Source organism: Gossypium arboreum, chromosome 12, assembly GCF_025698485.1.
Source record: "Gossypium arboreum isolate Shixiya-1 chromosome 12, ASM2569848v2, whole genome shotgun sequence".
Taxonomy (NCBI): domain Eukaryota; kingdom Viridiplantae; phylum Streptophyta; class Magnoliopsida; order Malvales; family Malvaceae; genus Gossypium; species Gossypium arboreum.
Genome location: NC_069081.1, coordinates 112198021 through 112225134, shown reverse-complemented (window position 1 = coordinate 112225134; position 27114 = coordinate 112198021). Strand labels below are relative to the sequence as shown.

General features: G+C 34.4%; 4 protein-coding genes and 1 long non-coding RNA gene across 6 annotated transcripts; 3 read left to right on the top strand and 2 right to left on the bottom strand.

The window, feature by feature from the left end:
* The first annotated feature begins 124 nt into the window (after positions 1-124).
* Positions 125-3708, top strand: LOC108476727 (uncharacterized Rho GTPase-activating protein At5g61530). The gene is made up of 10 exons (XM_017779016.2): positions 125-282; positions 424-517; positions 611-873; positions 1523-1585; positions 1698-1716; positions 1858-1956; positions 2049-2126; positions 2211-2455; positions 2867-3029; positions 3327-3708. The coding sequence occupies exons 2-10, from the start codon at positions 457-459 to the stop codon at positions 3470-3472; spliced, it is 1137 nt and encodes a 378-aa protein (XP_017634505.1). The 5' UTR covers positions 125-282; positions 424-456; the 3' UTR covers positions 3473-3708.
* A 1055-nt stretch (positions 3709-4763) lies between these two features.
* LOC108479321 (probable isoaspartyl peptidase/L-asparaginase 3) lies at positions 4764-7727 on the top strand. Of its 2 annotated transcripts, XM_017781851.2 has the most exons (7): positions 4764-4947; positions 5059-5233; positions 5717-5781; positions 5892-6284; positions 6376-6434; positions 6892-6996; positions 7333-7727. In XM_017781851.2, the coding sequence occupies exons 1-7, from the start codon at positions 4891-4893 to the stop codon at positions 7550-7552; spliced, it is 1074 nt and encodes a 357-aa protein (XP_017637340.1). In that variant the 5' UTR covers positions 4764-4890; the 3' UTR covers positions 7553-7727. The 2 variants fall into 2 exon arrangements, with proteins under 2 accessions (XP_017637340.1, XP_017637341.1); XM_017781852.2 differs by lacking the exon at positions 4764-4947 and having other exon boundaries at positions 5161-5233; positions 5880-6284.
* A 240-nt stretch (positions 7728-7967) lies between these two features.
* LOC108479319 (ceramide kinase) lies at positions 7968-13364 on the top strand. The gene is made up of 13 exons (XM_017781849.2): positions 7968-8319; positions 8768-8944; positions 9028-9195; positions 9295-9387; positions 9591-9683; positions 10029-10251; positions 10341-10367; positions 10509-10590; positions 11472-11621; positions 11833-11934; positions 12442-12810; positions 12977-13043; positions 13122-13364. The coding sequence occupies exons 1-13, from the start codon at positions 8146-8148 to the stop codon at positions 13257-13259; spliced, it is 1863 nt and encodes a 620-aa protein (XP_017637338.1). The 5' UTR covers positions 7968-8145; the 3' UTR covers positions 13260-13364.
* On the bottom strand, positions 13299-16084 carry LOC108479320 (putative kinase-like protein TMKL1). Its single transcript, XM_017781850.2, has 2 exons — positions 15294-16084; positions 13299-14499 (listed from the first exon to the last, which is right to left on the bottom strand). The coding sequence occupies exons 1-2, from the start codon at positions 15778-15780 to the stop codon at positions 13907-13909; spliced, it is 1080 nt and encodes a 359-aa protein (XP_017637339.1). The 5' UTR covers positions 15781-16084; the 3' UTR covers positions 13299-13906.
* A 7391-nt stretch (positions 16085-23475) lies between these two features.
* On the bottom strand, positions 23476-26794 carry LOC108478391 (uncharacterized). The gene is made up of 3 exons (XR_001870296.2): positions 26375-26794; positions 25603-25822; positions 23476-24312 (listed from the first exon to the last, which is right to left on the bottom strand). It is a non-coding gene; the product is annotated as an uncharacterized LOC108478391 (long non-coding RNA).
* Positions 26795-27114: the final 320 nt, after the last annotated feature.

The following is a 27114-nucleotide window of genomic DNA, read 5'->3' as shown; positions in this document are numbered from 1 at the left end:
ATAGTTGGAAGCTTCCAGAAACCCGGGTATTCTCTGAGCAACTTCCACGTGGTTTTTTATTTTCTAAACTGTAAACTTAAAAATCACTGACCTAATTTTTAAAATTTAAACTTCTCAAAAGAAAAAAAAATCTATTTTAAATTGAACTTAATATTAAAATTGAACTGTTACAGCTATAAAAAGAAAAGTAGCACTTTCGACTTTCGCTATCACCTACCGATTCATCTCGCCAAAAAGAAAAGTTCGTCTTTGATCGTTGTTTCATTTAAGCAACACCAAAAGGTAAGTATTTTTTTTTCAGTTTTCCGTCAAAAATTAGGGCTCTGTATCGATCATTTATTTTTTTGATCACTAAAAACGATTATGTATCAATTCAATATCGCTTATTTTCTCCCAAGTTTCAAATCTTTGCTTTTTTGGTAGTTCCTTTTTTTCGGTTTGCGTTAATCGGAAGCGATGCCTTCAGCTGTATCGCAGCAGTGGCAAGAGAAGGCGACTGGGTTTTTTTCTTCCTCAGGTAATTTTTACTATCAATTCTTCGGCATATTATTGTATTTTTATTTTTTTACATGTTGCAATGTCAGCGGGCTTTTTTTTATTTTTATTGCAGGGGTGAAGCTGAAGGAAGCTAGCCAAACCGCCGGCACGTTTGTTGGAGAAGTTGCAAAGGATGCCAAAGGCAACGTCACTGACGTGGCGGAACGAGTTGGTTCCATGGTCAAAAACCGATGGGCGTTTCTCCGGCAGCCAGCGACAAGACATGCTGTGCAAGAGAGCCTTATATCGGCTGCTGCAACGACCGGAACCTTTTTGAGGAAAGGCATCACCGGGACTAAAGACAGGGTTGTTGTTGGGAAAACAAAAGTTGAAGAGGTAAAAAGAAAAGAATCTCTAAGAGTAACTTTAATTGATCCCTTTTTAATAAAAAGGATCTTACGGACTATTATATATGTTGTTCAACGTATTAATAATCAATTACATCGTGAGAGAGGATGGGCTACCATTTAAATTTTGATGTTTCCTGTAGCATTTGATATATCTGCCTATAGTGTTATGCCTCTGGAATCTTATTCCGTGCTTGACCAATTATTCTTAATTGTGATTGTTTGTTTTTTAGACTCTGTTTCTTTTCTGTCTAATTTCCTGCTTTGTAGATTGCCTTTCATTCGGTTCTTTACTCTGATAGGTTAAGCTTGTGCTGTTATCAAAATTTTGTACACCACGGAAAGGGTTTTAGTTGCTTCTTCTTTTTCCATTGGGTATTATTACTTGATTCACTTCTCTTATTGCAGAACTATCAAGGTTTCAAGTAACTAGTGAATTTCGGACCTCTCTATCCATTCGTGTTATTATGATATTTGTTGATGTTACAGTTGACCTTGTATAATTAAGAATGCAATATATTGATGCTTAAACAAGGCATTGATGTAACTATTTTTTGTCTTACAGACTAGGCTAACCTAGGCCTCTACAGAAATCATGGTAAAAGATGACTTATATGTAATGGTGAATTTGTTTACAGGTGGCAAAAAAGACTGCACAGAAAAGCAAGACAATTTTGACAGATATAGAACGATGGCAGAAGGTATAGAATTTTTGCGCTTTACTTCTCTTTTTTATGTTTGTTTTTCAATCTTTCAACTTCTTACATGCACTTTCAAGCTTCTGAACTGTTATCATGTGAATTAAATTTGCAGGGTGTTGCCAGCACTGATGGTAAGTTTCTCTATCCCGGCCACAATGCATTCTCCAAATGGTGACTTCTTTGGGGATCCTTGTCACTTTCCTTCTCTCTTTGTGGATATTTCCAGCTATGCAATGTGTTTGCCCCTTATTTTTTTTTTCTCTTGTCCTCAGTATTTGGAGTTCCTATTGAGGTTACTGTGCAGCGGCAGCAAGCCATCAAGCCCATCCCTCTTATATTGGTGAGATGTGCAGATTATCTCATATTATCAGGTGATCCAGACCTGTACTTATTTAGCAAATGTTGCTGCAATATACATTTTCTTTTTACAGAAGGTAACATATTCGATTTTGACATTTTTTAGGTATAAATTCTCAATACTTGTTTAAAGCTGAAGGAGATAAGAAGGTCATTGAGCAATTGGTTTCTGCATACAACCAAGGTATCTTGCATGTTATCTGCTATAATTTGACCAGAAATTATTCTATTTGGATTGTCATAATTTGTCGTCATATGTATATCACAGATTTAAATGCCTCCATACCAGAGGGCGTGAATCCAATTGATGTAGCAGCTCTAGCCAAATATTATATTGCTAGTCTTCCTGAGCCATTGACCACCTTTGAGCTTTATGATGAGATCAAAAGTGCCCGTTCTAGCATACATGCTATGAGGAATGTACTAAAAATGCTTCCTAGTGTAAATTACATGACTCTTGAGTTCATCACTGCATTGCTGCTTCGTGTTAGCCAGAAATCAGTCCTTAACAAAGTAGGAGTTATCTGTTTCTCTCTCTCTATCTGTCTGTTTATCTCTTTGCTTTCATGCATTTCATTTAAAGGTGGTTTCAAGTAAGGTTGGATATAATTGTAAAAGCTTATATTTCTCCACATATGTGAGTTGCCATTCAGACCTGATGAATTTCTATATTGCCTTGTACTGATGGGCTAAAGCTAACTTGATGATCAAAATGATCTCTGTTTCGTGGAAAATTTATCTCTCTGAGGTCATTGTTAGCATCTTTTTATTAGTCTTATGAACAAAATACCTATATAAATAAAGCAATTTCCTGGTTTCTTCACTTCCCCATCCCTCCAAACAGTTGTCTTGCAGTTATGTGCTTATTATTATCTGATAGACAAGTTGTACCTTTAACAACGTTTTATTGTTATCTTCCAATAGATGGATGCACGAAGCCTTGCCATGGAAATGGCCCCTGTTATTATGTGGCAGAAGGATAGAAAACCAGAATCTTATAGGAAATACTGGAGCCATCCACCCAAAAGTCCTTCTAAGGGTAGCATGGATTCAACCCCTACTTATAGTGCATGGGACATGCTTGAAGGTAAATTCTCCTATCAGCTACAGTTTGCTCTTATGTCTCTCTATTGTGTATGAGAAAGCATACTTTCATGCTAATACTAACAAAATATTTAATAGAATATGGTCTCTAGTCTACTTGGGGAAGCTAGTTCTTAATCACAGGACTGGAAATGATGGGAAAAATAATGTGACTTGATAGTTATATACCGCTGCATTGACTTGCGCTTGTTCCTAAGAAATGGTGACTGAAAATGTATTTGTGAACCTTGAAGGTTCTGGTTTTCATTCATGATTTACTTTTTCTTTGTTATGGCTACAGATGATGGAGAAGATATGGATGCTTCCTCCCACATTCCTTTGGATGATGGTATCCCGGTTGATTTTGGTGCCATTGAGGTCATTCAATGCCTCATAGAACAACACAATCCCATATTTACAGACGCTAATGAGACAGTCTGGAGATGACCGAGACTAGATGATTCCTTGTGGGCAGCCAAATCAATCATATCCGGGTATGAAACTCGAAATTTGAGCTAGATGATTGGTTTGCAGTAGTGGATATTCTTTGTGGGCAGAAGCACTTGAATGTACATTTTATTCATTAGTATATACTTGTTTGTATTTGGAGATGAAAATGAAATTACCTTAAAGCTACTGCTTGTGAATGGAAAATGCTGGTTTGTTTTTCAGGAGAAAGACAAGGACAGAGTAAATATATAAATTCTTTGAAGGTCTATTTGCCACCTGTTTTGTAACTTTTAACAGAAATAAAGGCAAATTGGCAATAGTGAATATTTTTACATGAACAAGTTGACAATTACAAGAGTCCTCTGCAAATGCTTTTCACATGAAGTTTTTAATTGCATCACTCTCGCTTATTCTCATATTTGGGTTTAACATTGTGTAATGGCAAGTAATGCTACTTTGACTAAGGTGTGATTATTAGACTTGTATATGTGTAATTATAAATTTTAATTTTCTATTAAAATAGTAATTTGACTAAATGTGTGTTTGATAAGTAGAAAATATTAAATTGTTTAAGATTAAAATTTAAAAATAAATAAATTTTAAAATGTTTTTATTAAACAATATAGTTATATTCAGTATTTATATTTACTAATTTATCAAATAAATTTTTAATATAAATTTAGTATCTATAAAATTTAGCATTAAAAATTTTAAAAATATTTTAGTAATCTAAACTTAAACTTGAATCTAAGTTGACCTGATCTATGCATCCTAAAGTTCAAATTACAAGAGATCGGCTTTGTTTTAATTTTAGGGTAATTATTAAAATATGAATAAATTTTTATTTTGTTCATTTAAGGAAAAAGATTATAATTTTGTTATTAAACTATTTAAAAGTTTTTATTTAAGTTATTAAAATATGTTAAAGTTTTTATTTAAAACACTTGATTGTTAAGTTTTTTTAAATATAGTTTTGTAAGGAGGCAAACAATGATTCGACAATTTATGTGGTAGATCAATATTTATCAACGAGTAGATCTAAGTTGATTTTATTTATCAACTAGTAGATCTAAGTTGATCTTATAATCACTGTTGAAGATTTGTGAAAATTTTTTTAATTAATACAGATTATGTGAATAGAAAAATCATATAATATTAATTTTAACAATTGAATCAACTCGAATGAAAGCTTATTTATTTATTAACTAAACTTATAATTTAGGTTTTCCTTAATTTTATCCTGAAAAGTACAGTAACCCAAATGGGCTCCACTACAACATACTTTGATTGGTTTGTTACTTACCCGCTCCTCATCAAGGTGACTACAGTGACTCTACCCTTTGCAACATTCACTTGAAAAGTCCACTATATGTTCGTTGAACCTGCGATCGAAAACAACATCTTCAGCTATTCTGATGGCTCCTACAAACCTCATTATCGCACCTCTCTTCCTCCTCACCTTGTTTTCCTTGGTAGTTTTCTTCGACTTTCGTGACATGGGTTTTGGGCCTTTTCATTCCTCTCCTTCAATTAATGATATATACATTTGTTTGTTATCTCATACATATTGTATTGGTTATCAGGTGAGAGTACAAGAAGGGGTTGAGGATTCAGGGAAGTACCCAATAGTGGTGAGCACATGGCCTTTCCTGGAGGCTGTGAGAGCTGCGTGGGAAGCGGTTGATAAAGGGTTCAATGCTGTTGATGCGGTGGTGGAGGGTTGTTCCGCTTGCGAGGAATTGAGGTGTGATGGTACAGGTTGGTAGCATAAACTCTGGGTTCCTTTTATTTTTTTGGTTTAATTTGTCAGAAATCAGGATGTTTCTTGTTTGGGTTGAGTTGGGTTTTTAGCCTTTGTCTGGTTAAATCCTTAGGTTATGCAGGACTTGCATCCATTAGTTAACCAGACAGGTAATTGGTCCATCGTTTTCTTTTTCTAGGATATCTGTTGCTATCAGTTGAAAGTGTACTTGTAGAAAATTTTATCACTAGTTGAAATCATACTTTGAATCTATTAAGCAATATCTGGTTGTCCCAAAGGTATGATATATGTACTTCTTTAATGTATTCCTTGAGAATGTTCTTTAAGGTATGTATGGTACCAAAAGTATTTTAGAAGTAAAAGCTCAATATATGTTGCCTCCTCTTTAATGGGATTCACTAAAAACAATTGAACATGTGCAGTTTTGTGATTTTGTTTAGCATTTAATTCCCTGATTGACATGAATTTGGCTGTAACAGTGGGTCCTGGTGGAAGTCCGGACGAGAATGGAGAAACTACAATTGATGCATTGCTTATGAATGGGGTATTCAACATTGTGTCAAGTTTGTCTTGTGTGTTATTTTGATCCTTATTTGTTTGCTTTTGTTTAGAGAAACAACTTAATCTTTTGTGTTCACCAAGGACATGCAATAGGCCACAATGGAGGTTGGAGCTGTTGCTTCTATGAGGTATGTGAAGGATGGCATTAAAGCTGCAAGATTAGTCATGCAACATACTAAACACACAATGCTTGTTGGTGAACGAGCATCCATCTTTGCTATTTCAATGGGTCTTTCAGGACCCACAAACCTCAGTTCATCAGAGTCTATGGAAAAATGGACAAGATGGAAAGAAAACAACTGTCAACCTAATTTTCGGAAAAATGTTGTACCTGTTGGTAGCTGTGGCCCTTATCAGCCTAAGGATAACCTGGGGCATAATAAGGGGATTTGTTCTGAAGCCAGTTCGATAGGAACTATTGAATCCAGGACATGTCTTGTTGGTCCTCATAGCCATGACACAATTTCAATGGCTGTTATCGATAAAGTAAGTTGTAACTGATGATTCATTGCCATTTAGGTGCATATATTCTGAGATTCACATTTGTTTTCAATGAGATTTTCTTTTTCTTGCATAGATGGGACATGTGGCTGTTGGTACATCAACAAATGGTGCAACCTTTAAGATCTCTGGCCGGTACTAATCTTATATTTCTTGAAATTTATTCAGCATTTGGTAAATTATTATCTCATAAACCTTTGAAAGAGATTGAATGATTTCAAATAAAATTAGTTAGATAACAAGATCACTCTTGGCTCCACTTATTTGTAGCTGGTGGACAGAGAGACATCTAAAGTAGGTGTAGTTAGAGTGGATATCTCATTGTGAAATAAAAATGTTAAGCAGCACCGATGATGTTTTCCACTTTTTAGTATCAAGGGTCCTGGATGCCATGAAAAAAAAAAAAACGTCACATATAAAATTTGTTTCAAAAACATGGATAAGTTTTTTTAATGAAGTTTTGTCTTGGTTTTTCATAAGCATCTTTCCCTTTTTATTGGAGGGAGGGAAATGGTTGAGAGTTGGGGGGGGGGGGAGGATTACATTGTCACCAGAGTTTTTATTCACCTAACATTAACTTCCCTGATTGCAGGGTGGGTGATGGACCTATTGCTGGATCTGCTGCATACGCTGATGATGAGGTTGGTGCTTGTGGTGCGACTGGAGATGGTGACATCATGATGCGCTTCCTTCCATGGTATCTAATAAACTCAATACTCAACTTCCACTATTTGGGTCAGGTTAATACTAATAAAATATCAGAAAAAGGAAGTGGGTTTTTCTCTTCTTTTCTAGACGAGGCCCCATTAATTGAAATATTTGAGAACAATGTTCTTAGAGTTTAGAAATCTTTTCAAGGGTGGCAAATTACTACGATGGAGTCTTTGATTTGCATTGCTTTGTTAGCATGTTATTTCTTATGGCTAACTTTTCATTTGCTCGGTTGTTTCCTTTCTCAAATTCACCCTTTGCAACTGTTCTACTTCGATTAATCTGTTGTAGTATGTGCGAACCTCATCGTATCTGTTTTCAGCTATCAAGTTGTAGAGAGCATGAGACAAGGAATGGAACCAGAGCTTGCGGCCAAGGATGCAATATCACGAATTGCTAGAAAATTTCCTGATTTTATGGGAGCCGTTGTTGCTATCAATAAGGATGGTGTACACGCCGGCGCATGTCACGGGTGGACATTTCAATACTCAGTCAGAAGCCCAGATATGGACGACATAAAGGTTTTCACAGTGCTGCCTTGAAATTGCTGGTGGAACATGTCTTGTTTCAATATTATCACCATAAGTGTTCAACAATTCATCCAAGGACATCATCTATTATTGTATTTTACCAATGAATATTCATCCAAAAGCATTTGTATAAGAGACATTTATGAGGCTAAGAAATGAAGAAATTTAAGTAAAAATTCATTGGGAATTGTTTGTTTTAATGTCAAAACTTTCCCCACCCTTTGTTTCATTCCTTGAAATAAGGAATTTTACATGAATGTTGATTGAAAAGTCGAAAAAAAACGATACGTGAAAAACACAAAGCGCCAATTTTCAACGGCTCCAGGGCCTCGTCCCTTGAATAGTAAGTGAATGCCTTTCGTGTTGAGGGTGGACCAAACCCGAATGCAATTTACCCGATCTCTCCATTCGGACCTTATAAAAGTAAACGCCAATACAAAATAAAAACCTTAGCTCTCTTCTTCGTCATTCTTGTTTCTTTTTTGGTATATGAAGCATGGTTTAGGGCTTTTAATTCCAACTAATTTTTTTTTAAAAAATCTAGTGATTTTTTATCTCAATTTTTATTTTTCCAAAGAAAATTTGTATACTAGTTAATCTAATTAATGGAAATAAATGGAAGTGTTTATAATTCTGGGAATATATCCCAACGAAATGTCGACGCTGAGGGTCAAACATCCGTTTTGAGTTCGAATTTGTTCTTGGATCACGTTGGAGAGGTTACTCTTACTCTTAATTCAGATGGATTGTCTTGGAAATCGCTTTATTCCTTGGATAATGTAAGTTCTTATTTCGTTTTATCTTGTCTATTGATTCTTTCTTCTTAATTATCATACCTCTTCATGTTTAGTTTTATTATTATTATTACTGTTATATAATTTTGTTTTTCTGTTCATTTGATCTCAACCCATCATTTTGTTATTCATTTGTTTTTCTTGGATGATATTGAAATTGCCTTTTGTCTATTTGCCCTTTACCTTCTTGAAGTGTATGAGCTGCGTTACCCTTTGATTATTGAGAAATTAATCTAATTTTGGTTTAGGTTGTAAGATAGTTTCTCCTTAATTATCGTACGTTACAATACACTATGGTTTAAGGTAGGTTGTTTCAATACCTTTTGATCAATGAAAGAATCCTCCATTGTTTTCCGCTTCTTTGAGCTGTGTTTTTACACGAATATAGGGTCATAATTAGCTTCTGATGGCTTCTTCATAATTACTGGAACAGGATGGATCAACATGTTTGGGAATTAAATTTCTTCCTAGAATGGCAACTAAAATGGCAACGAAGCTAAAATTCTCTGATATCTATGCCGTAGAGATAATAGACAGTGATGTGATTCAAGAATCAGATCTCCCACTTGCTGCAGAGTGTTTCATGGGGAATGAATCTCATGATTCTGGGGTTTGTTTGTTTGTTTGTTTTTTTTCGTCTCATTTTATATAATGATAACATTTTTCACTAATTCATCATACTTACTGCTGCAGATGAACCACTTTATGGTGCATACTTTTCAAAAGTCTAAGTCACAGCCTTGCCTTTGGAGCTTGGCGGTTTACAAATTTGGTAACAAGGACTTGCAGACATGTCAAATGTGGGTGAATAAAATTAATGATTCTCTTAGTAAGGAAGTTGGGAGACCAAAGAATCTTCTGGTATATATCTTCTATAGTATGTAAAAAGTTTTTCGTTTCAAGATATAATGCCAACGAGAAATTGAAGATATTTTAAGAGATTTTTTCCCATTTAATAAGGTATTTGTTCATCCAATGAGTGGGAAAGGGAATGGACGGAGGATCTGGGAAACTGTTGCTCCTATATTCTCACGTGCTAAAATAAACACAAAGGTAAGCTTCCATAACAAATGCAGATAGATGTTATTGCATTATTTTCCTAACATTATCAACTGTTGCATTTTCCCATTAATTGTCATATTTTCTTATCATGGAAATTTAAACCATATTAATCCTAGTTATAAAGGTTCAATTAATACCTATTACTAAGTCAAGCATGCCTGGCTAGTTATAATAACCTGTTGTTTCAATTTCAGGTGATAGTAACACAGAGGGCGGGGCATGCATTTGATGTGATGACATCTGCCACAAATGAAGAGCTGAATTCATATGATGGTGTTCTAGCTGTTGTAAGTGACTTGATACCTGCATGTTATGGTACCATATGCATCTTTTCTCTGTCTAGAATAACTATACCAAATATACCACATAATAGGTAAGTTGCTAACTTGATGGAAAAGATTGTTCTTTTTAACTTCAGGTTCATGTTTTGTTGTTTAAGTGGTACAAATTTAGTTCAAAGCTTTCTGTAGGCTGTAAGAGTGCCGAATGACCTAACTCAACAAAAACCTAATTTTTGGGCGGGCTTGGTTCTGTTTTCTGTTTTTTAAGCTTTAACCTATTGGTACAACACTATGTGACAATTATAGTACCATACATAAACAAATGTGATTTTTTTTCATGTCAATTTGCAGGGTGGTGATGGTTTCTTCAATGAAATCCTTAACGGGTTTCTTTCTTCAAGGCATAAAGCTCCTTTCCCTCCTATCCCTTCAGATTTTCTTGATGCTCTGGGGAATAACAGCAACCCCTTAGTTAATGATCCAAATGGAGCAGATTCTGAGAGTCATAACAACATAGAGAGTGATCCTCTTCTCTCAAGTTCGGCTCATAATGAATCAGGATTCTCTCATTTGAGTGTGTTTCATGATAACCATATTTCTATAAGAATCAACTTTGTGGTTGTTCTGTTTATCCTGTATAACCATGTTTGCTTCTTTTTACAGGAACTAATGATGGTTCTCACATTGAAGGTTAGTTTTTACTGTATTCTTACAAATTACCATGACAATGAAACTCTGTTTGCAACTCTCTATATAGTGGCGGAAATGGTGTCTTTATATTGTTTACATATTATCAATGCTTGAAACCTAAACAAATTTTTTGATATGCAGATCAAATTGAGAATCCACTCCCTAACCAGAGGCTTAGACTTGGAATAATTCCTGCAGGTTCAACAGATGCTATTGTTATATGGTATATTCTTCCATCCTTATGAATATTCCTTCTTTAGGTTTTCTGCTATTTTAAGGCTCAACATGGTAAGGTTAGGTCTGTAGCTTGCATGTGGATGCATGCAGCAGGCATTTTGGGCGACTATTTGTAATATCAGGATACAGTCCACCTGCCCAACTTTGAATTGTCCTTTTGATATGGATACTGCCCTAAGCTTTTACATTTTTGCACCAAGTGGCTGCTCACTGTGGCAAGTGGTGATAAATTGGGAGGGAAAAACATTAAAGAAAGAAGTGAATATTATTACTGGGTGACTTCAAGTTACATTGATTTCTATCAACAGGCCTCTTCTTGTCAAATACTCGCATATAACTAAGTGTGATCTAAAAGTCTCTTTTCCTTTTTCTCGTTTTAGATGTGATGTTTTACATGATGTTAGATGGAATATAGGATTTTATAGCATTTGAAAAAGTTCTTTGCTGTTCTGTTTTCTTTTTGCCTCCGGTATTCCATGCCTCACATGTTAAGCCCACCTAGCCTACAAGTGTAGGGCCCATGGTCCCATGGGTGGTTTATGTCTTGGGCTGGCAAATAGACTTGAGAGTCCAATTCTTAAGAGCTGCCCCTTATGCTAAGGATTTAAGTCCTAGGAACTGTTTCTTATGCTAAGTACTAAATGTTAGGATTTTTATCCAGATTATCTGCCCCACAACCTTGCTTTGATGTAATTATAGCTAAGGTAATAACAACTTTCGTTAGGTATCACATCTCTATGAGGAAAATGGCATGTGATTTGTAGTGCTGACGTGCTTAAAACATATATCTAACTGAAAATTGTTGGAGCTAATCATAGATGTCATTTGATTTCTACTTATATTGTTTTGTTGATTTCTTTATTGCAGCACCACTGGTGCTCGAGATCCTATAACGTCTGCACTGCACATTGTCCTGGGTAAAAAGTTGTGCCTTGATGTTGCTCAAGTTGTAAAATGGAAAACTACGTCTACCTCAAAGATTGAACCTCGTGTACGCTATGCGGCTTCTTTTGCTGGGTAGTTTCTTGTTATAACTAGTGTTATGGTTCTGTGAGAGTATTGGCATATAAATGTCTTAAATGTTGTTGAATGCATGCTTGTTTGCTGGTTAATAACCTTTCAAGCACAGTCATGATAATTGAAAGGCATTTTAGTGTGCTTGTGTTCTTTTGTTGCTCTAACAATTACCCTTAGTGTCACTTTGCAACTCATCAGTGAAATTTATCAGGTATGGATTTTATGGAGATGTCATTACAGAGAGTGAAAAATACCGCTGGATGGGCCCCAAACGTTATGATTATGCGGGAACTAAAGTGTTTTTGAAACACAGGTATTTCTCGTCATCTAGACTTAACGAGTTTGTAGATTAATGATGTTAGGTTTTGGGGGCAATAGCGTTTAATAAGATAATCAGCTTCAAGCATTTGTTCCAATTTAGTTATAGAAGAATTGCAGTTAAGTCTGAAATTTATAATAAGTTCCCCTTCAGTTATGTGAGGCCTTTGAAGCTGGTTCTTTTTGTTTGTATATAATGCATCGTGGAAGAATTTTCCCTTCACCTCGCTTTGCTTTAGGACAAGAGATTTTTGCCCCCTTTTTAGTAAGATATTTGAGCTGGATTTGGCTGCTATTATTGGACTCGAAGTCTTCAAACAACTTCAGCTTTCTAGAGATCTCATTTTCATTTTAGCTTGTTAATGTCTGTCATTAATTTTCAGCTTGAGATTTCCCTTTCCCAGGGCATGTCTGAGCAATATTATTATTGCAAATGCCACCTTTTAATATTCGATATTTAGCTGACTATGCAAAGTCATGATAACCTCTTTTCTTCATAAAGGTCATACGAAGCAGAAGTAGGATACCTGGAAGTTGAATCAGAAAAAGATAGTTCAATTTTAGATGGAAGTAGGATGTTTAGTAGGGTGCGGAGCTTGAAACGAAAAAAATCTGAAAGAATTATTTGCCGAGCTAATTGCGATGTGTGTAATACAAAGCCAGTTTATTCTTCAACAAGAATCCCGCCTGCAATAAGTTCACCAGAAGCAAGATGGTTGAAATCTAAAGGGCGTTTTCTTAGTGTTGGGGCTGCCATAATGTCTAACCGAAATGAAAGGGCACCTGACGGTTTAGTGGCTGATGCACACCTTTCAGATGGTTTCCTACATCTTTTATTAATTAAAGACTGCCCTCATGCATTATATCTCTGGTAATTTGCCGCATTTGCTTTTCTCAATAAGGATTTTTGGGATCTCTATTTGGTCCTTTCATTTCCTTTTACATCAGTGCATTTGCAAATTTTGTACTGTTTCTGCATAGTTCTTCATTGTCTAGAAAACGATTTTTCTGTAATGGCTCTTAATCAATACCTGCAGGCATCTTACGCAGCTGGCAAGGAAAGGCGGAAACCCCCTGAATTTCGACTTTGTGGAACATCATAAGGTATATGTTCTTCCCAGGTTTTTGTCTTCTGGTGTTCCCTGAAATTCTTTCTGAACCCATTATTGATGCTATTTCTAGACCCCGGCATTTACATTCACTTCAATCGGCAAAGAGAGCATCTGGAATCTGGATGGTGAGCTTTTTCAAGCACATAAACTTTCAGCGCAAGTATTTCGAGGCCTTATTTGCTTATTCGCATCTGGTCCTGAAGTTTAGGATACAATGGGAACATGCTTTCATCAAAGCATGCAGTAGTTGAGTAATATACAAATTGAATATACAATTAGAACATTTGATAATATTTGAGTTCATTCACAGCAAGGTTCTTTTTTCTTAAAAAAAAAAAAGGAGAAATTTAGTCAACTATAACAATGACAATGGTGTTGCTGTTCAAGAAAGTACAGAATGAACAACCACCCACCAAACAATCACGAATTCTTGGAAATGGATGGAAACTAACCCGCAATGAATGACCAGAAATCACCTATGGTAGTAGCTCATAAGCATTCCGGTATTCGGTTGGTCACTTAATCAAGATGAAACATCTTCCGTATTACATGCCTTCGTGTCTCGTAACTGAATTAGATCGGATACCAATCAGAAATTCTATGACCTTCAGTTGGATGCTTGAAAGATCACCACTCTAGGTTCCGGGGAGCACCCTGAGAGAAGACACTTTCTCCACAAGTATCAACACAATGTTCTATCTTTTTAGCTTCAAAAGATTACCCTACTCTTGCTATTCCGGTATAAATCATTGTCTTCGTTGTTAACATTATTACCATGACCGTCAAAGGGGATTAACAAAATGTAAATTTAGAAACTCCGACCAAGACCAATGAAGAATGAACTACTACCAGTTCCTACTTCCCGATTTCTTCGAGCATCATGAGTACTCGTCTGCTATTCGGTCTAAGAGTAGGAGAAGGAGAACAACAAGTCATGGCAAGCTGAAAGAATTTAAGAAAGGATTCTTCTGTAACCGGATTTCCCTTATCATTGTTGTTCCTCAGAAGTAGGTCTGGATGATACAGATCGCTGATTCTATGATCAAGAACTGCATTACGCATGAAGTTTGGCAGATAAAAATCCTCATCAGGTGTTGGCTTTTCATTTATCGGTTCTTTCCCCGAAAGTAGTTCAAGAAAGATCACCCCAAGACTGTAAATATCAGTCTCCGGACTTGCATCCCTCATTTTGATGAGCTCAGGAGCTTTATAGCCCTCAGCTGCTGAAGCTTCAAGTATTTCTTGACCAGAGGTAGGATTCAAGAGTAGGTGTATGCCGAAATCTGAGAGATAGGGCAGATAATTTCGATCCAAAAGTACGTTCTTAGACTTAAGGTTTCCATGGACTATTGGCTTTTGCAATCCTGTATGTAGATGATCTAACCCTCTAGCCATACCAATGGAAATCTTGTAAATCACTGCCCATCTATGAGATTCCACATTCCCATCTGCCCAAATAAACAGTCCATTCAAAATATTAAAACATTCAAACGGTCCATCCAACATAAACATTGTCCTAACTTGTCTGTTAAACATTATCAGATAAGATTTGCAAGAGAAAAACATAGCCATAAAACTCAAACCAGTATTTCCAATTGAAATGTAGTTATGGAAAAGTGAAGGGAAAAGGACAGAGGTAGGTGCCGACAATCAAATTATGCAGCTAACAGCGTAATTTCGACATACAATATATCTACACACAAAACAAAAGTTAACCCACAATGAATACATGTTGGACCTTTTCTTTACAGAAAAGAAACCCCCGGCCATATCTAACAATTGGAAATGAAACTGAATAACAAGAACTTAAGGACAAATTTTAACAATTTTCATTCTTTTAGTATCATTTTGAGATTTGGAAAATGTCAAAAACGTACAAGAAAAACATAAATATCAATTTAATTAAGCCACCTGACTGGTTAGCTACTTTTTTCAATTTTTCCTTCAGGGTTTTCTGTTTGGGGGAATCGAAAGGAGAATCTATCTTTCCTTTGTCTTCCTTTCTTCCTAGAAAATGAGTAAATTTGACAATAAAAAAAGAGAGAGAAACTTGAGCTTCAAAAGATATGAAGCTCAGTTCAGCTAAGCCAATAAACAGAATTTAACATTCAATCAATGTTTTATTATTATTATTATTATTATTATTATTATTATTATTATCTACATTTTCAGCATTTTCTTCCAAACCAAACACAAAATAAGACGATAAGGAAAAAGGAAAAAGGAAAAAGGAAGAGAGTACCTCTGATTAACTGAGCCAAATTGCCATGCCAATAAAAAGGTTGAACAAGAAGCTTCTCTCCTCTAGGCCCAGCATAAAATCCCAAAAGAGGCACCAAATTGGGATGTCTAATGCACCCCAACATCTGAACCACATCACCAAATTCTTCACCTCTCAAGGCACACACAGGCCTCAAGAACCGAAGCAATCTCACCACGTTACTCCTCTGCAACAAGGCCTTATACACGGTTCCATAGTTGGATTTGCCAATCACTTCACCGGGAGCATCGAGAATGTCACATATGGTGAGGTCTTCTCCACCGTTGAAAGTGATGACGTCCTCCATTTCTGACCCATCATCTTCTTCTTCATCATGCTTCTGCCCTTTGCTTTCAATGTCATCCAGCTGATCATTTGTCGCTTCCCTCTTTTGGTAAAAGATGAAGACAAGTACGAGAATGAAGAAGAAAGCTATTGAAGATAATGAAAGGAGGAGTTTTAACATCATTTCTCCGAAATTTTGATTCTTTTAGGAAAGAAAGATTGCAGCTTGTTAGAGAATGAAGATCAAGGTGATGTAGTGAAAATAGGAAGTTTGGGTTTTTTTTTTGGTTGTTGTTGTTGTTGTTGGGGAGCTGTGGAACCCAAGATTCTAGCGAACTACTGATTTTTAGGACCAAAAAGAAAAGAATTTAACTCAAAAACACATTACTTTGGATCTGTAATGTGAAAGGTTTATAATCTTGTTTGACCCTTTTTCTTATTAAACTGGCTCAACTACCCTATTTGTCTTTGTTGCTGCTCCCAATTTTACCGTTTCCTTCAAATATTTTTGGACAATTGAGCAAAAGAAGGGACTAAAATTATAAATTTACCCATATAATTTTGAATTCTAACATTTTATTTTCTAAAAGTTTATTATTACTACATTAACCAACTGTGCAATCAATATATTAATAAAAGATTGATATAAATAATAAATCATACTTTAGTTTATTAGTAAAGTATAAAGGTTTGAGTTATTTTTATCAGGTTTAATCATAAATTTGGTCATTAATGTTTACATATTTTGTCAAAATGGACTTAATTATATTTTTGAGTTTTTTTATTATAAACTTTTGTTCTTTTTTTAAATTGTTTTTTAGCAGATTTGATGAAAATACCTTTTAAAAATTAACAGATGATGTAAGTAGAATATTTTATTATTGAGATAACTTAACAAAATAATTACATGTGGAAAACAATAAAATAAATAATTCATGAAGATAAAAAATAATTCTTAATTTAAAGAAAATAAATGTAATTATCTAAAAGTTTTCAAAATGATATTATCGGGTTATCTAAGTAATAAATTATATCTCATTAAAAATATCTCATATCATTCCGTTAAATTTTTTAACAGTACAATTAAGTCTATAATCTATTAAAAAAGTAATTTGGGAAAAAAAATAAAGATTGATGACCAAAAAGACTCAAAAATACAATTAAGTCTATTTTGATAAAACATGTAAATATTAATAACCAAATTTATCATTAAACCTAAAAATAGACAATAATAAAAATTATTTTATAAAATAAAGATATTTTCATGGTTACACATTGACTGTAAAAATAATATTATTATTTCAACTGAGTTAAAAAATTGAAAAGCAAAAATAAAGTCACTAGGATTGAAAAAAAAAAAAAAAAAAAGAAAGAAAGAAAAGGTTTAAGATTCCAGTTCCACACTCCACACCTTACACCTTACACCTTGCATAGCTACTACCATTGATATGCTAAGATTGCTTTTTCCCTTCCCATACATTTAATAATTCATATCAATTAAGATTTCAAATTAGAAGAAATCTTTATCATTCAGACATTGGCTTGCTTCATATGTTGGAATCTAAAGGTTTCCTAAATTTAGTTTCTTTTTTTTTTTTACAATTTTTTTTAAATATAAACAAAAACAAATTTCAATGTTCTCCATCTTTTACAGACATTTTCTTTTTTTATATAACATAAAACATGAAAAGATATTTATTATTTTTACATGTTTAAACAAAAGTAGCAATAAACAGAATAAATGTGTTGTCAAATTTGTAAATGTTTGATTCTATTTTCCAGGACATTATTTCATTTCTCCAGAAATTCAATCATATAATGATTTTTATTCCATTGGTGGCCCATTTACTATCATGGGAATACAAATATGGGGGGAGGCATTATAATGATTTTTCTGATAATATCATCATCGCATAGGAAGTCATACATTCGATGCGTAGTAGAAAAGATGATAGGAAATGGATGGCTATTAAGTTGGATTTGGAAAAAGCTTATGATAGGATTAGCTGGAAGTTCATAAATGCTTCTCTTGTTGCTGCAGGGATACCTGATTTAATTAGGAAGGTAATTATGGATGGTATTTCTTCTTTTACCATGCAGATTCTTTGGAATGGAGTTCCCTCTAAGCCTTTTAAGCCGTTACGAAGGGTTAGGCAGGGGTGTCCCCTATCGCCCTTTCTTTTTGTCCTTTGTATGGATTGGCTAAGTCACTTGATCAGATCAGACATCGTAACCGATAGATGGAGTCCTATTCGCTTATCCAGATCGGGACCGGCGTTATCTCATCTTTTCTTTGCTGATGATCTCGTCATTTTCGGTAAGACGGAGATGAATCAGGCCAGAGTCCTCAAGGAAATCCTTCAATGCTTTTGTGACTATTCTGGTCATAAGATTAGTACAAGGAAGAGTAATATGTATTTTTCTAAAGGAGTGGGTCTTAGTGTTTGTGATCAGATCAGTCAATTTTTTGGGTTTCAAAAAGTTCCTAACCTTGGAAGATATTTGGGGTACCTCTTCTGCATGACCGGGTTACTAGGAGCACTCTGAATTTTGTGGTGGATAAAGTAAGGCGCAAACTTCAAAATTAGGAAGCTAGGAAACTTTCTTTTGCAGGTAGGGTCACTCTCGCTCAATCTGTTCTTCTTACTATTCCTAACTATTTCATGTAGCCCTTGGCAATTCCTAATGGGGTTTGTGATGAGATTGAGAAGATTGCTAGACAGTTTATTTGGGGAAGTACAGCTGGTCATACTAAAACCGCTTTGGTTGGTTGGGATTCTATTTGTCAGCCCAAGTCTTGCGGAGGTTTGGGGTTTAGACACCTTCAAGATCAGAATAATTCATTCCTTATGAAAATTGGGTTTAACCTTGTTTCTCGTAAGGATGCCTTGTGGGTAAGAGTTCTTCGCTTAAAATATGGGTGGAAAAATCAGCTTCCTGAATCTATTCATAGAAGCAACTGCTCTCATTTATGGAGATCTATGTCTAAGGTGTGGCCCCTTTTTCATGAGAATCTTATGTGGTCAGTAGGGAATGGCTCTTTAATCCGGGGTTGGAAAGATATTTGGATACCTGATGTTGGGCCTATTTTTTCCTATGTTTCTGCTTAGAATAGACTTAATTTAGATAGTACTCTGAAGGATTGGGTGCTTCACGATGGTTCCTAAAATGTAGATATGCTCCGTATTTGGTTGTCTGAGGATATAATCAGACGTATCGTTAGCATTCCTCCTCCGCATCCGGCTAGGGGTGAGGATAGAATCATTTGGGCTCGTTTTGGATCAGGATCCTTTTCTGTTCGTAGTGCTTATTGGTCCTTAAAGGGAAATTCTTGGAGTCCTAAAGATGACTTTTGGAAGGTTTTTTGGAAGTATCAAAACCCTCAGAGGGTGCGTCTTTTCCTTTGGATTGTGGCTAAACAGAGACTTTTTACTAATGCTGAAAGGGCCAGAAGAGGCATTGGACAAAGTAGTGAGTGTCCACAGTGCGATTATGCCAATGAAGATATCATGCACGTGCTCCGTGATTGTTCGAAGGCTAAGGACGTGTGGAAGCTTATTGTTCCTATAGAGAAGCAAGCCAGGTTCTTTTCTGACCCTTTTCATATTTGGTTTTCAACTGACCTTTGTTGCCAGCTTAAGTTGCAGGATAAGGGAATTACTTGGTCGTGCCTCTTTGGACTAATCGCTTAGAGAATTTGGAAGAACGGAAATCTTTTCATCTTCCAAAATATTGATTGGACGGCCCTAGATGTTATCAAATCGTCTCTTAGTTGGGCTCAACATTTTGAATCTTTTCTGCTTGAGACCAATAATGGATTCAGGCATTTAAAGATTCACCGCCATTGCTCAGAAGATTGGGTGTCTTTATTTACGGATGGAGCTGTAACCAAATCTTCTGGGATTGCCTCAGCTGGTGGAGTCGTTTGTGATCGGGATGGACATTGGATCTTGGGGTTCACACATTATCTAGGCAGATGTTCACCTTTTGAAGCAGAGCTTTGGGGTATTCTTGATGGCATTCTCATACTTTTAAATAAGGGGTATAAGAGAGTCAGGATCCAGACGGACAATATGGAGGTGGTCAGAGCCTTAAATATGGAAGAAAATATGGAATCTGGCATTACCTTGCTTAGAAGAGTCAAAAGAGTTCTGCGTTCTGAAGGATAGTGAGAAATCACGTATGTTCCTAGAGAGTATAATCTAGTTGCTGACAAGCTAGCGAAGATCGGCCTCTCTTGGCAGACCTCCCTTCAGACTTTTGAAGTCCCTCCTGATGTGGTGGCTAAGCTCATCTGGCAGGATCGAGCTTTTAGTTTATCTTAAAGTCTTTTAAAGTTGTCTTCCTTATCATGTTCTTTTCACCAAAAAAAAAAATAAATATAAATTGTTAGTTTTTTGGTAAGTTATAAGATCATAACAATAATATAATTAGTACGGCTCAAATCTAAACTAATCATATTAACTCGTAAAATTTTAATTTATTATTATTAAATTTAATTTTATTATACACCTAATTTAGAAAACCAAATCATCCACCACCAACGTATCAATGATTAAGGAAGCAATAAATCTAAAATCATCATTTTGATGGTTTTACAAGAATCATAACATTGGTTCAACCCTAGAGTTCAATGATTGTAAAAGAAGAATTAAGGAATACGATTTTAGAAAGATAAAACTAATTTTTAATGAATAATTACGTATAAAGTAAGAAATAAAAATAGCATGGAAATGTGGTTGTGGATTATAATATCTGTGGATATATATATGTAAACTGAAAAGTAACACGTGTGAGTAAAAGCGACGGGTTGGTAAACACAATAGAGAAGTGATGATGTCAGAATGCTTGATGCTGGTTAAAGGAGGAATCAGAATGCAAATTAACGGCGTAGATTGATGAGTTGTGTTGGGACCCACGCATTGCAAGCCAAACTAATGATATTACATCTCATCATGTATCGGGTTACTCGTTCGCATTCAAAAACCTGTTTGAAAATTAAAAAGGATTTAGGTAAAAATATAAGGTTGAAAAATGAGTTTGAACAAAAAAAAATAAAATATTTTTTTTAAACTGGCCAGGACTTGAGTAGGTTTTTTTAGCCTGAATTTGGTCTAGCCCAAATTAATTATTTTGTTGTTGTTTAATTATTATATTTGTACTATTTTGTTGCTATTATTTTGGATATTGTATAACTGTTAATTTATTGTTAATGTTATTATTATTTTAAAGATATTTGTTTGTTAAATTGTAACTATCTATAAAGATTTTTATTTTTTATTTTTACGTATTTTTAATTTATTAGAAGATATTTATGTTAATGTATTTAATATAATATATTTTTAAATTTGAAAGATTTAAAAAGTTAACATCCATTAGACTTTGATAAAATTTTAAGTTTATTTTTAGATTGGAATAAACTTTTTATATTAATCCGAACTCAACTTATCCTGATTCATGATAAAGTAGGTTATTACTTTGTGAGGAGTCAAATTAACTTAAAAAATAAAAATTTGATGGGTTTCTAACCATTGGCAGGCATATCCCTTCTCTTCAATCATATATATTATGTAAATCTTTTCATAGTGGTTAATCAGGCAGAGTCAAGCTATCTCACCTTCATATTCTTTATCCAAAACATTTTAACTTGGAAATTTTACTTAAAACCGTCAAATTCCTTTCTATTTGACTTAATCATCCTTGCTTCAATTTAATAATTTTATCTACCACAAGTTGAGCCATTAACTTTTCTTTATAATTTCAATTAATTATCTTACCTCAATTTATTATTTAATCATAAAATTTGTCTAAGAGTATTGGTGTGTGGTAGATAAAATAATTTATGAAAATTTAATGAAGATATCAACGTATGTATCAATACTTTTTTTTAGTGTTCTATTTATCTTCACTTATACAAACGATTTAGTTGAAAATAAACTTTGATGATACAATAAAACCTAATGATTGTTTATATTTTGCACTTTGCGAAAACAATTCTCTAAATACCGAGCAAAGCATAGCAAGAATATCAATTTCTATAAAAAAAATTCTACACCAATTCTATATAGAAAATCTAAGAATATAAAATATGGAGGAGAATAGAAAAAATTTTGTTTCTATGTTTTTTCTTTTATGTACTATACAAATGAAATTTCACTCCTTATATTTCTTCATAGATACATAATTATCCAATGAATAACATAATTATTCAATGGATATTTAGTTGAATAATCATAACTCTTAATTAATAATTGATATAACTTATCACTATAAATAATGACAACTCTTGGTTAGTAACCAATTGATATAATTTTTGAATCATTTATAATTTTTCAATTATATCTATTGAAATATTATAAATATCTTAAAAATGTAACAACAAAACCCTTTTTAAGTATTGTTGACTAGATTTGGTCCCTCCTATTAATCTTCTCTCCCACTCAATTAACCTTAACAAAATGATATTATTTTATTTAAATTTAATTACAATAAATATTAATTATAATTTTTTACCTAACTCTAAATGAAATGAATATATTTGGAGCCCCATGTAACTGTTTTATTTTCAGATTTTTTTGCTCTCAGCTACATTAATTAAGCTATAATATTTGAAGCCCCATGTTGTTTCCGTTTTTCTTAAATATTGATCTGTTTTTGTTGAGAAAGAATGATGAATATAGTACTAAGACAACCCAGACGAGCGGATGTGAATTAATTGTAGAAAACGATGATAAGCTCAATTTAAAAAAAATATATAAAAAAATTTTAAAAAAAAACAAGCATTCGACTGAACTTTTTGGCCAAGTGGATATGATTAAAAATAGTGAAAACAATATGATTAAAAATAACAAAAAGAAGCAGCACATGACATGTGATAATGGGACATTATACTTCTATGTTTCAACAATATGCCTAAATGAAAATTAAGAGAACCATCCAGTGAATTACAACTCATTTTTCGGTTTCATATTTGTCTGATCAACAGCACAATATCACATGAACTCTCTCACTTTAATTTTTTTTTTTTTTAAAAGAAGAAGAAGAAAGAATGGGAATTTGTAACTTTTGGCATCTGAAAATGAAGCATTGCACATGCAAATCTAATTTAGATTTGAAGACCAAAGGAAAGAGTAAATGAAATATGTATTGCTTCATTTTTTTTCCCCCAAATTTCGCACTATAAAATATTTTTAGATTTAATAGTTCAGCAACACATTTTCTTTAATATTAGAATATCAGTCAAGAGTTGGGGACAATTTTTTTGAAAATGTGTGAAAAATATATTAATTAAAGTTGACATAAATATTAAAAATTGTTTTTGGTTTAAGTGGTAAAAACAAAAATTTTATATGCATCATTATGGTAATTTTTTTTATTGATTTAATTGAAAAAGACAGGTTCACCCTCTCAACCATTTAAGTATAGATAGATACACTTCATTATAGTATAAAAATATCTTTAGATTTTATAACCTAATGATTTGGATTATTGGGAACGTTACTTTCAGTTGCTAGACTAAACACATATGCTGCCCTTGTGTTAAGGCAACAGTGGAAGTGGAAATTCCTGCTACGAATTTAAAGTTCAATATTTTTATCCTAAAACAATTGTTTGTTTTGAATTATGAAGGGGGGAGAGAGAAAGATTCCTCACTGTTTGATGGGGGCTAGTTGTAAGGCAGGGACCAATGAAGCGACTGAATGGTAAAGCCGAAGGGTGGCTTTGGCGATGTGGTCCTCATAAAATAATGGAACACTATACGTAATCATCTGCAGATACTTGTGGGAGAAAGGTAAGGAAACAGTGACTTTGGATTCAGGTCACTATCAGAACGAAAATGACAATAGATTCCATGGAAAAACTAGAGGGAAGTTAATGGTTTTCAATCAACAAACTATCAATCCATCACTTCTTAATTAATTGTCAGTTCCAACATCTTGCAGTTAATGAGTTTTTGAAACGAAACTCGGTCATTGCTATAGTCCTTGTGTTAACAGAAAAGATACCAATAATCTGGCATAACTTTGATTTTTATTTGGTTGTTTATTACTTATCATTTAAATACTTGTTATACCTCCACCGATTTAAGACACACAATAGACTACCTGAGGACTGACCTCCGCCCGCTATAGATTGGGCAGTTATTAGAAGCTTTGCCTTCCGTTTCAACTATCCCACCAAATGGGATGAAGCTGCTCAAAGAAGCTATCGACCCATTCCCTAGAAGGATGCCACCACTCGTTCCTCTAGGCACCCAATCTCTTATTAAGAACATGACTCTTGAGGCCACCGAACCCCGTGTGGGCTCAATTACTCCATACCATAATTCAAAAGGAATGACAATATGTCCCACGGACATCCTTTCCATGCATCTCACAATGATGACCTGATAGCGGGTCTGACACGTTAATGCCATCTACCATGGGACCTCTCCTGTAAATAACCCCCAGAATGAGGAGGAAGGAACTGACTCTTCAACATTCTGACCTCCATTCTGCTACTCTGCTCTCAGCGTTCACCTCCACCACCTTTACTTTCAATATTCTCTGGCTCTCCGCCCAGACAAGGTGAACCGACCTCCATCAACACCACTACATCCTCCTCCATGTCTTCTCGTTGATCCCACACATCAACAATACTATATCTCTCTTCTACCATTTTTGTCCTCTTCTTCTATTTAAACACTGTTTCTGGCTTGCCGTGGACTTCGAAGTCTCTGTACGGAATGAAAATATGGGAATTAGTTGGCAATTGAAGCATCCGTAATTTAAAGCGTGAAGACAACATTAAATATTTCTATGAGCAGATATAGATGACAGAAAACCAAAGAACAAAATGAATTGAGGTCTGGAGGTAACAAAAGAATCCAGGGAATGATTTTGCACCTCTGGAACTTTCAAAGGATGCGATTTAAAGCTAAATGATTCAGTTAATAACAGCATTATTACATAGTTAATGCAATTAAATGGAAGAGTTGCCAGCAGAGTTCAGACCATGTTTCAAACAAGTCAAAGAACCGTTCATATCCTTGTAAAAAAAGAGTGATGATGTCCCTCCCAAGCAGGTGAACCCGGAAAGAACAATGTTTTCAAGCATCAAAGCAGAGGTATGGAAGATCAATCGCATTTTATGTTCCATTTTGAAAGTTATTGTGGTGCACATGTATGCGTTCTATGGAAAACTGTCTTTCTCAATGAACAATACTATTCCCCGCTTTCCTTTCCTAACAAAGGCACGATTTAGGAAACCATCATTCATGTTAGAGAAAAATCCCATTGTTTCGAGGCATGCTATAAGCTCGACCAAAGTTGATCTACAAGCTTCCCTTATATACACTTGGAGAAACTAGAAAATTTACGCATTCATAAGTTGGCAAAGGAGATAGTGACAGATAAACCGAATGTATTCTCCCATACGATAGAACAATTTCATTTTTCTCCTTTATTCTTCCTTGATTTCACTCCATACAGGAGTTATTACTGTTTATTTGGCATAAAAGAAATATACAGCGAAGACGAGTTTAGATTGAAAAGAAAATTAAGAAACTCTGGGACCAAAGCCTATCATGGCACAGAAACTAGTAACATTTACCTACTCCATCATATAGATAGTACCTACTGTTGTAAAATTGTGGTGCAAGAAAGAAAAATTGAGGGAAATAAAATATAAACTTGAAAGTGTGATACACTGTCCTTAAAACCTTATATTTTTAAAGCAGTGAATCTATGTTTCATCATTAGAAGTCTTTTCCGAAAACCCAATTGGTAAGCACACAATGGGCTAGCCACCCAACTTAATTACCTAAATTATACTTTATATTATGTTTGCAATGCGGGATTTCTAACTTTGCAAACTATTAACACCAACTTCCAATAACAAGGCGTCTATGAAAAATCCGAGAAAAATATCCTTGCAGTCCAATATATGTCATTTAATAGGATATATAAGTAACAAATAACCAAATCCACAAACGTCAAACGGAGGAGTAATGAGTAATGATGCTCACCTTAAAATAAGCTTGTTCCAGCTCCGAAACCCTGCTTTAGTCAAATTTTCAATAGTCATAGATCTTTGCTTTTCACTTCTCCCGGTCAGCAAGAAAACTTTAGAGCCCAAATTTAAAACCTTCTTCAAAAAGTTTCAGGCTAGGGTGGGCTAGGCTCTATTGCTGGTGCCATCTCCTCTATAACCACTTATTGAACTCAACAGGATCGAAAATCTCCAAGCTGCAAATTCACAATGAAACCCGCCCGCATTAGAAATTAAGCAATTTCAGTCCCACAAGAGAGCAACAATTAAAAAGAACAAGTTTGTAAACCTCCCAAAGCCATATTAATATGAATGTTGTTCTCCTGCAAGAATGGTGAGAAAAATGATAGAATTATAACAAAGCACAAAAATTTGTTTCTGCCTAATCTTTTGCATCAAACTATCAAATCCAGTGCATGTCTGCTTATATTTCTCATATTCCCAAACAGCTTCCAATATGCAAAACAGCTCAAGATTACAGACAAAGGGATACATAAATTTCAAGCAAATTTCTTTGCTGAAATCAACCAGTTGTTTCGTGTGAAATGTGAATGGTGCTTGATTCTCTCTTCTTCTTCTTCTTCTTTTTTTTTTTTTTATAAATTTATTAGTAAGATTCCTAAGGCAATGTATACGTCTCAAAATTCTAATCCTAGCTCCCATAAAAGATACCCAAATTCCATATTTCTTCTACTTTCCCGCGTTTTCTTAGCAACCAAACAAAATTATGAAAAATTAAAAAACCTTACCCATAACCATGCTCAACGTAGTGGAGAACAAAGTTTCATCAATGTCAAAAACTCAAACGTGTTTCCCCATCTCCGCTCAGATACAGGCTCATTGCAAAAACCCTAAACTCAGCCTCAGTCAAAATCCTTTCGAGATCCACCTTATAACCTCGACCCATCATGCAATCTTTAACACAGAGGAAAATAAAATTTGGGAATTGAATGGAAATGAAATAGAGAGAAAAGAGAAGGAAAAGAAAATGTTTTTGTAACATAACGATTGCGGTGTGAAGAGGAAGAAAGAAAGGAAACACTTTTGGCGACGAAATCAAGAGCATGCGGTGCAGACAGTGGAGGGAAAGTCCGGTTGGAGGATGAATCTATGAAGGACAGACCGCACCATGTTAGCTGGACCCATTTGGTCAGCTCAGTCTGGTCAATCTTTTTCTTTTTTCTTTTTCTTTTTTTAAATTACAAAATAATTTTATATAATATAATTTAAATTATTAATTTAATAATAAAACATCTTTTACACTATAAAATTAATTAAAAACATTGTTTTATTCTTGTTCAATCTTCTCTATTTTTAGTTTATTTATAATTTTGATCCTGAGATTTAATATTATTAGTTTACTAGAACATTTTAAATTGATTAAATATTTACATTAATGCAAACTACTCTTTAGAAAAAATTGGTCAAATGATTTAAATTTAATACAAAAATTGTATGGCAGTTAAATACTTAAAAATAAATTTAAATC

What these genes read in the sequence shown, in the direction of transcription:
- LOC108476727 (XM_017779016.2), top strand. Translation starts at nt 457, where the DNA reads ATGCCTTCAGCTGTATCGCAGCAGTGGCAAGAGAAGGCGACTGGGTTT. An exon ending in GGAAAACAAAAGTTGAAGAG is followed by an intron (nt 874 to 1,522) that starts GTAAAAAGAAAA and finishes ATTTGTTTACAG; the next exon opens with GTGGCAAAAAAGACTGCACA. An exon ending in AGAAATCAGTCCTTAACAAA is followed by an intron (nt 2,456 to 2,866) that starts GTAGGAGTTATC and finishes ATCTTCCAATAG; the next exon opens with ATGGATGCACGAAGCCTTGC.
- LOC108479321 (XM_017781851.2), top strand. Translation starts at nt 4,891, where the DNA reads ATGGCTCCTACAAACCTCATTATCGCACCTCTCTTCCTCCTCACCTTG. An exon ending in ATGCATTGCTTATGAATGGG is followed by an intron (nt 5,782 to 5,891) that starts GTATTCAACATT and finishes GACATGCAATAG; the next exon opens with GCCACAATGGAGGTTGGAGC. An exon ending in ACCTTTAAGATCTCTGGCCG is followed by an intron (nt 6,435 to 6,891) that starts GTACTAATCTTA and finishes CCCTGATTGCAG; the next exon opens with GGTGGGTGATGGACCTATTG.
- LOC108479319 (XM_017781849.2), top strand. Translation starts at nt 8,146, where the DNA reads ATGGAAATAAATGGAAGTGTTTATAATTCTGGGAATATATCCCAACGA. An exon ending in GGAGACCAAAGAATCTTCTG is followed by an intron (nt 9,196 to 9,294) that starts GTATATATCTTC and finishes CCATTTAATAAG; the next exon opens with GTATTTGTTCATCCAATGAG. An exon ending in GTGCTAAAATAAACACAAAG is followed by an intron (nt 9,388 to 9,590) that starts GTAAGCTTCCAT and finishes TTTCAATTTCAG; the next exon opens with GTGATAGTAACACAGAGGGC.
- LOC108479320 (XM_017781850.2), bottom strand. Translation starts at nt 15,780, where the DNA reads ATGATGTTAAAACTCCTCCTTTCATTATCTTCAATAGCTTTCTTCTTC. An exon ending in TTTGGCTCAGTTAATCAGAG is followed by an intron (nt 14,500 to 15,293) that starts GTACTCTCTTCC and finishes TTATTTGGGCAG; the next exon opens with ATGGGAATGTGGAATCTCAT.